The sequence below is a fragment of the Leuresthes tenuis genome, unplaced genomic scaffold (genome assembly GCF_036924035.1).
Source record: "Leuresthes tenuis unplaced genomic scaffold, fLeuTen1.0.hap1 SCAF_7, whole genome shotgun sequence".
NCBI lineage: Eukaryota > Metazoa > Chordata > Actinopteri > Atheriniformes > Atherinopsidae > Leuresthes > Leuresthes tenuis.
Window position 1 is genome coordinate 25,833,421 of NW_027325361.1, and position 9,323 is coordinate 25,842,743.

General features: G+C 40.9%; 1 protein-coding gene across 1 annotated transcript; it reads right to left on the reverse strand.

Annotated features, from left to right (window-relative positions):
• Positions 1-201: 201 nt before the first annotated feature.
• barhl2 (BarH-like homeobox 2) lies at positions 202-3,673 on the reverse strand. The gene is made up of 3 exons (XM_072388754.1): positions 2,703-3,673; positions 1,826-2,051; positions 202-850 (listed from the first exon to the last, which is right to left on the reverse strand). Exons 1-3 carry the CDS (start codon positions 3,265-3,267, stop codon positions 538-540), a joined length of 1,104 nt encoding a protein of 367 aa, XP_072244855.1. The 5' UTR covers positions 3,268-3,673; the 3' UTR covers positions 202-537.
• Positions 3,674-9,323: the final 5,650 nt, after the last annotated feature.

Consider the following 9,323-nt stretch of genomic DNA (forward strand, 5'->3'; position numbering starts at 1 on the left):
CGCCACTAATAGCATGCTGCTAGGTTCAATTATGTTCATGTAAACTGTGTAAAATTGTGATAAAACAATTACTAACAAATTCTATTATAATATCGCGATGCATAAAGATTGCATAATAAGAATTTGAAATACATTATGTTGGTTTCATTTCTTGAATGGAATTTTGAATTTGGACTCAGGTTTCAATAGAAGCGTCTGCAGTTAAATTAGTATCATTACTTCTTTATTCATTCAGTTTCTCCATCTAATAAACTTTATAAGTTTATTTGCTAATGTAAGTGTATTTGTACAAAAGACAAACAAACAAACAATCAGACATGAGCAGTCCTTTGCGGTCTGTCTGGGCCCGGACACAAAGTCTTTCCTTCCGGGTTTAGGCTGCCCGGGCCTATATTAAATACCTCCATTAACTCTCTCTGCAAAACGTCTTTAAATGTGTCTTTTGTTTCTTTTTTTCGGGGGTGAGATAAAGTCCTGCAGTGTGCTTCCGATTGCAGCTACTCACAACACGTGTTCAACAAGGTCTCTGGTCAGTTTTTATCGCGGATGTGGTGTGCCGGGCATGGGGTTAGACAGGGGGTTTAGCGCCGGTTGCCCCCCCGGCCCAAGGCCATGAATGAGCACCCTTGGGACAAGAGGTCTCTGGAGACTGGGGTGCGGCGTGGAGGGAGTCCGGTACATACTGCTGTACATGGCTGCGGCCGCCGCGGCTGCCGTCGTGCTGTCCACGGTGCCGAGCAGGCTCGGATGGTAGAAGTAGGGCGATGGGAACATTCTCTGTAAGGCCGAGTAGTTTCCTGCTTCAGCCAACAGCTCCAAACCGACCGCTGTCTGCCTCTTCCACTTCGTCCTGGAAATCAGATCCAAATACAACAGATTAATTATTTAATCACTTTGCGCTTTTGCAGAGTCCCTGAACGCCACTTTAATGTAAGCAGAGGCCTAATTACTGAAGCCAGGGTGTGTGGAGAAGGTTCAATCTGGCAACTGAAAACATGTGTGTGCTCTGGTTCCAACTTAGTTTTCAAGTTTTCTAACTTGTTCAGAAATATTGGAAATTATGATTTAGAAAAAGAATACAAGCTTTGTAAATCCTCGCAAATATTTCATTTAAATACTTACAGTAGATTAAAAAAATCTCTTTATGACCCCCAAAGTGAATTTAACAGATTTGCATGTGCAACGCGCACAGGCCAGTGTCGGAAAAATAAAAAGCATCAATGTGTTAACTGTTTACATTTTGTATATGCAATATTACATTAAGTGGGCTAAAGGAGGTGAATCAAAGGTATTTTTTCTTTTTTTTTTTTTTTAAATCTGCACTCTTCTTTTTTCTTCATAAATCGAATTTGACCTGAGACTGGATCATCCTCAGGATGTGTCGCTGTGGCAGTTTCACACTTTTACTTTTGATAAAGAAAACAAACAGAGATTTTTTTTCCTATAATTTCTCAAACGAAATTTGATATTTTAAAAATCACCAAGTTTTTGTCAGTGAGATGCACTTTCGCCATGATTTAGTTTTGTGCTCATCTACTGAGTCTTCACGGAGTGGAATTAATTGAAAGCTCCAACACATAAACAGAGATTTGTTCAAATGTGCGTTAAAGTGGTTGGAAAAGAAAAACTGTTGATAAACATGGAAGAAAGATTTATTTATTTCTACAGTTCATCCAAGTGTTTTGGATTCTTGAGCATCTATGTGTGGTCCGGGTATATTATGATTGTCTTTTGAATTGCAGTAGTGAACCAAATAGATTTTTTTTATTTTTTAGGGAAAAAAACATATTTGTTGCGCCAAGTAATAATATTGATGGTTACTTACCGTCTGTTTTGGTACCAGGTCTTGACTTGCGTGTCTGTCAGGTTGAGAGCCGCCGCCAGGTCCATGCGGTCCTGCACGCTGAGGTATTTTTGACGCTCAAAACTCCTCTCCAGCTGGTTGAGCTGGTGGTCAGTAAAGGCTGTCCGTGCTTTGCGAGGTTTTTTCGTCCGCACCGGTGGACTGTCTCTGCTACTGGAGATTTCCCGGTCACCCTCCTCTTTAGTTCCTAAACAAGGAGCAAGGCGCAACAAACTGCTGTTATAAATCCTACCAAGAAAATTCCTCAAACTGCAAGACAACATTTTGTATTCTATTACTCATCTTTTCAGTGTTAGGAGGCAAATAATAATCACTTATGTATTATTGTCCAGTCTAACTTTTAGCAACTTGGTGCCAACAGTCCCCCTTTTTTTGGAGCACTGCAGAAACAAGAGAAACTAGTATTTGTCACCTGAAGTTTCTTTCCCTCCTCTTTCAGAAAACGAGACATCAATATATCAATCCATCTCTATTTGTAGCTGTGTTTCAGCGCGCCATGATCCCCCCTCTAGGAAGAACAATAATCTCTCTAATTGACCCACTAGGGAGGCCCCGCGCACGGGGAGAATCACCAGGCTTACATCTGTTTTTCACATCTATTACACTAATAAAGGAGGCTGAAAGTAAGACAAATAATATCTGATTATTGTTAATCTTATTATCGTTATTATTAGTAGCCTAGTATAATCATAAACGTTATTAGCCTGCAAATGTAAATTCCCTACTTAGTCCCTAACTACATTTGGCTTCTTCCGATCATCATTTGACTAACATTGTGAATAAACCAGCAGTCTACGCGTTGATTTCCCCACACAAACAACACTTGATGCACTCTTACCGTTGCATTTCATTTCGCTTTGAATGTCGTCCCTTTTGTCCAACTTGCTTCTGTTGTCGTCTTGTTCCAACTTGGGCCTGAAGACGTCCGGAGCCGTGGCACTTTCTGGTTTTGGCGTGTGATGGGGCGAGGATACACTGGTGCTGTAAGGTGCGCAGGCGGCCAGCGGTTTACTGTCGCCCAAAATGTCTTTGATTAAAAACGAGGAGGTGGCAGTCCTCGGGGCGCAGCCGGCCCCAGCGAGCGGCGGCTGCTGCTGCTGCTGATGCTGAGGCGACAGCGGCAAACTCTGTGGCTGGTTGTGGTGATGGTGGTGATGCTGAAGGCTGTCCTGTACCAGATGCGAATCGGCGGCATGCTCCATAGTGACCGAGATGGGGGACGAGGGGGCTGTTCCCACAGTGTCTATCTCCGAGCATGGCGACGGGGTTGCCTGGCTCCTGAAATCCGCTGTCCTGCTGTCACCGAGCCGGAAATCTCCGTTCATTAGCACGGGGTTACCAGAGTTAGAGGCGCTGGATAAAATAGTGTCTATCCCAAAACTCGACCCGCTGGATCCTTCCATATTAAGAAAGGACGGATGAAGTCTTCATAACAACAGTGAGATGCTTCTCCCACGGCGCAAAAAAATCTCGAGAAAGTCAGCTAAATGATGTCTGAGTTAGAAAAGAAATAGAAAAAAAAACCAACAAAAAAGAAACGGCTGAGAAATAAACCCAGGACAGAAACAGAATCCACGCTCACGCGACTCAGACAGCTTGTTTGGTCCAATTTGTTACATTCAGTGAAAATGCGGGAGAAAGCAAAGTGCAGCTCTGCGTAGTCCTCGTCCCCTTTTTGTGTTTGGATGTTGAACTTTCAGTTAAAAGTTGAGGCGTATAGAGAGATATACATCAGGCTGACTCCTCGACATCAGGCTCCCCCTTTTTGCTGCTAATCGCTCCAGTGTTGCTCTACAATGACTTCCTATACTGACGTCACGGCCCACGGCGAGGGGGAATTAATATTTTCTCCTTTATAATAAACACTCGACGCCTTTTTCTCTCTACCCCCCACCCCGCCCGCCCAGCCACCCACCTCCCCCACCACCATTGGCTTACATCCTGACCGGCTCCTTCACCTCACCAATCAGGGAGTTGTTTCTTTATCACAGACAGTTCAAGCCACGCATTGCACCGAGTTTATTAGCTGCAACTCTGTTTCTTTTTTTTTATGAAAAAGAAGGAAAAACAACACACGCATACATTGAAAACATTTTTATCTGAAGTCCGGGCTGCAAGACAAAATAATGCGGATGTGGGATTCTATTCTCTTTTTTTCTTTTTCTTTTTTTTTTACTTAAAAGAAACGAAAATCTGAAATAACAATGAATGAATAATAATAATGAAATAATTCTATAAAATGATACTGGAAGGCGACAGGTCAGCAGAGGCAGTTCGGGCGTCATGGTAGGATAAATTAGTGCATTTACGTTACTCGTATAAATCTTTTTTTTTTAAATGTCTTTTTAGAGCTGTGAGCTGCCCTTTTATCGAAACTTCAGTTTTTAATTTCAGTAAATGTGTGAGGTAATAAAACTGCGGGCCAATACTGTCCTGGTGACCGGTTGTGGTGTCATGAGTGGCATCTGATCCGCGTGTGGAAATATTCTGAGAGCCGCAAGGTTGACATATTAAGGAGCGGGGAGGAGTGGTGGTGACTGTCATGACAGCGCATCGTGTTAATAACCATGTCACCCTAATTAGTAAAGTAATTATGAGGCGCTAATGAGCGTTCAAAGGTAGTAGAAATTCAGCACTTTTTTCGCTCCCGACGCGGATCTGAAGGATGTTGAGGAGGGAAAAATGTGCGGCTGACAAAGTGTCTGCTGAGGGAAGCTGCAGTTGTGGGAGTGCAGGCTCTCCGGATGATGGGATGTGCCACTTCTTCTGAAAGTAGTTGCATATGTTGTTCTCTTTTTCATTCTGGCAGACATGTATGATTGTGTTCTGATTTTTTCTCTCTTTTTTAAAAACAAAAGTCATTCTCCACAGGCATCGCAACATTTCCCGGAATTTGTGGATGGATAATTTGGACATTAATTATTACCTCCTGTTTTTTTTTTTTTTTTTTTTTCTCCAGCAGGTCGGCAGGACAGATGGCGCAGATGATGAGTATTGATGTGAGGCGAGTGAAGATTCAAAAATCTGAATTTAGGTTTGTTCTTGATTCGTTTTTTAAATCGCATTTAAAAGCCAAAGTCAGTTGTTTTTTTAGTTATACACATTTTTCAAAACAAATGTGTGTTTCTTTGCGAAAAATTGTGATCAATTATTCATCCTATGAATCCCCCTTTTTGTTTTCACAGCACAAGAAAATAAGAACTTTCCATATTATTATTATTTCTAACTCAAATAGAATTCCTTTCCCAAGTGGTGTTGATGTTTCGATGATTCATTCAACGCAATTAGAAATCGTGTTGTTCTCATTTAATCCAAGTCAGTTCAACACCGCAAAGCTTTACTGAAATATCTTTAAATCATACGTTGCGGTGAGGTGGTTGACAGAGGCTAAATGAGATTTCTCTTCCTCCCGCGTGAGCTTCTGGCAGAGTTTGAGCACAAGGCGGCGACAAAGTGAGGCCGAGCTCAGCCGGAGTGGCATTCAGAAGCCAACTGAGGCCTCAGCTGCCCTTTTAATGAGCCGCGTTGCTTTGTACGTCTCCATTTCGCAACGTGATTTCAAACAGTTATCGACCAATGGAGAAGCCATCGCGACGGTCAAAGAAACAAGATATTATGGGCAACATTCCACAACCAGTCAGAAAAAGCATAATTCCTAGAGCGGAGGGCCAATTAGAACATCCTGTCCACATGCTGCCTGTAATCAGGCCTTTTCTGAAACCTTATTCCGTACAAATCGCCCATATCAGATCAAAGCGATGTTTAAACACGTCAGTCAGTGTGTGGAGAGGCGCGCGCGATGCTCATCAACCGCAAACAGGCTCAATCAATCTCTTTATTAGGTTTAAGGCGCCGCAGGAGATAATTGAATGCTACCAGTTAAGGTATCGTCTTATTGGCCTCAGCTTATGGTCGATGATGGGACGGTGTAACAGTGGCTGGCACCATATTGATTCTCTGGCGGCTTTGCGTGTAAGCTGTCACTTCACCGCTGGCGACCTTTGTGGGTTGCACAGTTGCAGCGTTTACACAGAGACACCCCCGCATTTACACTGTCAGTCACCGAGAGGGTCGCAGAGGCCGGAGGACGCTTGCGCAACCGCACGCGCACAGAGACGGAGTTAAAAAAAAAGATTTATGTTTTTCTTTGCAAAAGTTTTAACCAAGACAAAAAATTATTTCAAGGCAGCCTGGTCTACGGAAAAAGCGTAATAACACAAAAAACAGTGTTTCTGTAAATGGAAGTAAGTCATTTAATTATTTCACTGCATTTCTTAATATGAGTAATCACATGAAAAGCAGGGTCCAATCAAAACAGAGATGTAATTTGGAAGTTTCCTAAAGCTTTCATTTTAAAAAGAGAGCAAATTTGTCCTTTAAATTAAAACCAACTGCATTTTTTTCTTTCTTTCAAATAAAAATGAAAACATTTCATATTATCAGCATGTAAAATTGGGTAAAACCGGTTAGTGAAAAGGACAGAGATTTTTGAAAACCATAATATCAATCTTTTCTGTTTTTTACTTTTTCAAAGTTACATTTGAAATAATTTGTTTAACTTTGTTCTGCCTCTATATCATTTGAGTCACGTGGACAGATTGATTGTGGTTAAAGATATTATCAGACCTACAACAATTTCATTACAAATGACAAAAAAATACACATCAACAACCAAAATAGGATTGTTTTTTGAAAACTGCACTTTTTGCTGAAAATTAGAAACTACAGAGCAGTGCTGATCATATCAGTTCAGATGCATGAAAACAGCAGAAGTGTCAGCTTGCGAGGACTTTATCTGACCATCCCATCAAAGCTGTCCTTGACAAATGGTCAGTGTGGGGGGATGGGGGGTGGGCAATAATGATCGAAAGTTACAAATGAACAAGCTGTCTGTTGGTATGTATGAAGTCAGAAGATCAGAATGACTAATCAAACCTGTGTCACCCACATGTCCCCTCTACTTTTTAACCAGGGCAGGGGTTTTTATCACAACCACAAGTATAAGCTAATTGTTTTCAGTCATCTGTGTCCAGAAGGATTAAAGAGTTCAAAACAAAAGTCTTGGACCAAGTTGGTGCATAAGGTTGTTGCTGTGATTACAGCAGGTAGGGGGTCACACAGGGGTCATCTGCTCTGAAGTATGTGACTCCAGAAAATATCATTTTTGAATGTTTTATTATTATTTTTTAATCAAGGCTCCCCTAACAAATAGGGTTTTATGCAATAACAAGCAAAAAAGAGAGAATGTTTGGGTTTCTTCTCTGAATATAACCCATGAAACCAGTTCATTATAGTTTGCTTGAAAAACGTCAACAGTTTTGTGTTATTGTATTTGAACTTGAATTCTACCTTTTGTCTAAATTTCTCAAGAGTCTTTGCCTTTTACCGGGCCGCCATTTGAAATTAGGATTTGTTCTCAATGCCTGCGTAAATAAAGGTTTGATTGAAAAAAAGAAACAAAGAAAATGTAACTCACGTTGACCCTTTGTGAGGGGGGTGTGCAATTGTAGCAACAGTTTGCTCAACTCTGACCTCAGACAAAACAGACAGCTGCTCTCAATATGACAAAACTTTTTATATGAGTCTGAATGAAAAGGCAGACATATGTTCTGAAATCAAGATTCCTTGATCAAAGTTTAATTTTGGTTTAAAATCCATCAATAGTGTTTTATTCACACTTTAACACCACTATTGATCAATAATAACAACACAACAGATGTTCCTGAGAATATGTCTAGTCAAACATAAGGACATTTTTTATGTTTATCCATAACTTTGACTGAATGTATGTGTGTGTATATACACGTCTGTTATGACTGCATTAACAGTAATGTTAAAAAAAAAAAGCATCAGCAGATGATTAATTCAGTGAACATCATGGAAACCTTTCAGACACATCTTTGATTCAAGACTGAAGCTGGATGAGTTTAAATTAAATATGTAGATTAGTTTGTGGACTTGTCCAGTACTGATTAAACCCGACCTGGATAATGAAGTCCCCACTTGACTATTTACCATAATAAAGAGATGAGTTACTAAAGACACATCAGTCTGTTGTGGATGGTGAGATAGCCGTGAGGACTTTCCTGCCAATTACTCCCTATAATAAGTGTTTTAGTGACCACATTACACATACACGTACTTCTCCTCTGGCAAACGGATAATATTTTTCATATCAGTGTGGAGGGAAAATTGAGGTAGGATTATGTGATGATTGGGAATCAAATTTCAACACAAAATTACATCCTGACCACTCTGGAATTAAAGGTTGCAGCTTGAGAGTGGTCTGACATTTAAGATGGACATACTGCATATTATTCTAGTGTCTACATTTTATAGAGTAATGAAACATGTAACATTCAAGTTCAGATCTGAAGTGCACGCAATTCAAAAATGTGATATAACAGGAGTGTAAAACCTGCTTTTATTCATCAAGAGTTGGGACGCTACCGTTTTACTGCCTGCTATGAGAGTAGAATATGCATAAAATGTGCTCTTTAGAGTAAAAGTATTTTTCAAAGCTATTTTCTGCCACAACAGATATTCAAGGAAAGCTAAATGTTTTTTTTCCTCCTCCTTCTGTCAGAGAGACATGATCAGAAATGCTCCGGAAATGGAGAACACATTGATTTGAGTGTGTTCCAAACACAGACTGGCTCTGACAAGGTTGTTATAACAGTCGGTGGGGTCTATACAATCACTTAATTACCAAAGCTGTCAGTCAAAAAGGGTCGCTGCTGGCTCTATCCATGGCTGCGAGCAGCGTTCCACTAGCAGCCTCCCTGAGTGATTGATCCATGCTGATGGCATCACAAAAATAATTACAAGTTGTCTCCTGATGTGTGATTCCATACCACATTCACGCTTCACGTAGGTAATCGGGGGGATCAGGAGGGGTCAGTGCCATTTCCTATTACCTGAAGTCCAAGCAAAAGGGTAAAACAATTGCAAACAGAGTGAGGTGAGGAGGGGGAGGTGGACGGAGCGGAGGTGGACGGAGCGGCGGTAGACGGACAGCCGAGGACGCTCGTGTGCACTTTGTCAAACTGGACTCAGTGATTTTTCCCTCCCCCTGAAACTGCACACATACTGTAACAGATTGATTGTGTCCAATATGGGGTAAAATGAGATTCAAAACAATCACAGGGTCATTTAGTTAAATGGCATCACAAATGTTAAGCTGTTGGCGAAATGGTGAGGGATCCAGCTTACAGGCTTATACAGGCATCTTTACAGTTCCCTCTGGGTAGCAGAATATGGTGTCTGATAAAACTCCCATAATCACAAAGCCTTAAAAGGTATAAGTAAAAGAATGCAACTCTATACTTGTGAGGCATTTTGTAGATTTAAAGGAAAATAAACATTAAATTCTTTGCTAATATGCCAATCCACCTTTTCTCTTTCATATTAGAGTGATGTTTCGCTGGTTCCATGGTAACTGTCAGGCAAAAAAAAAAAA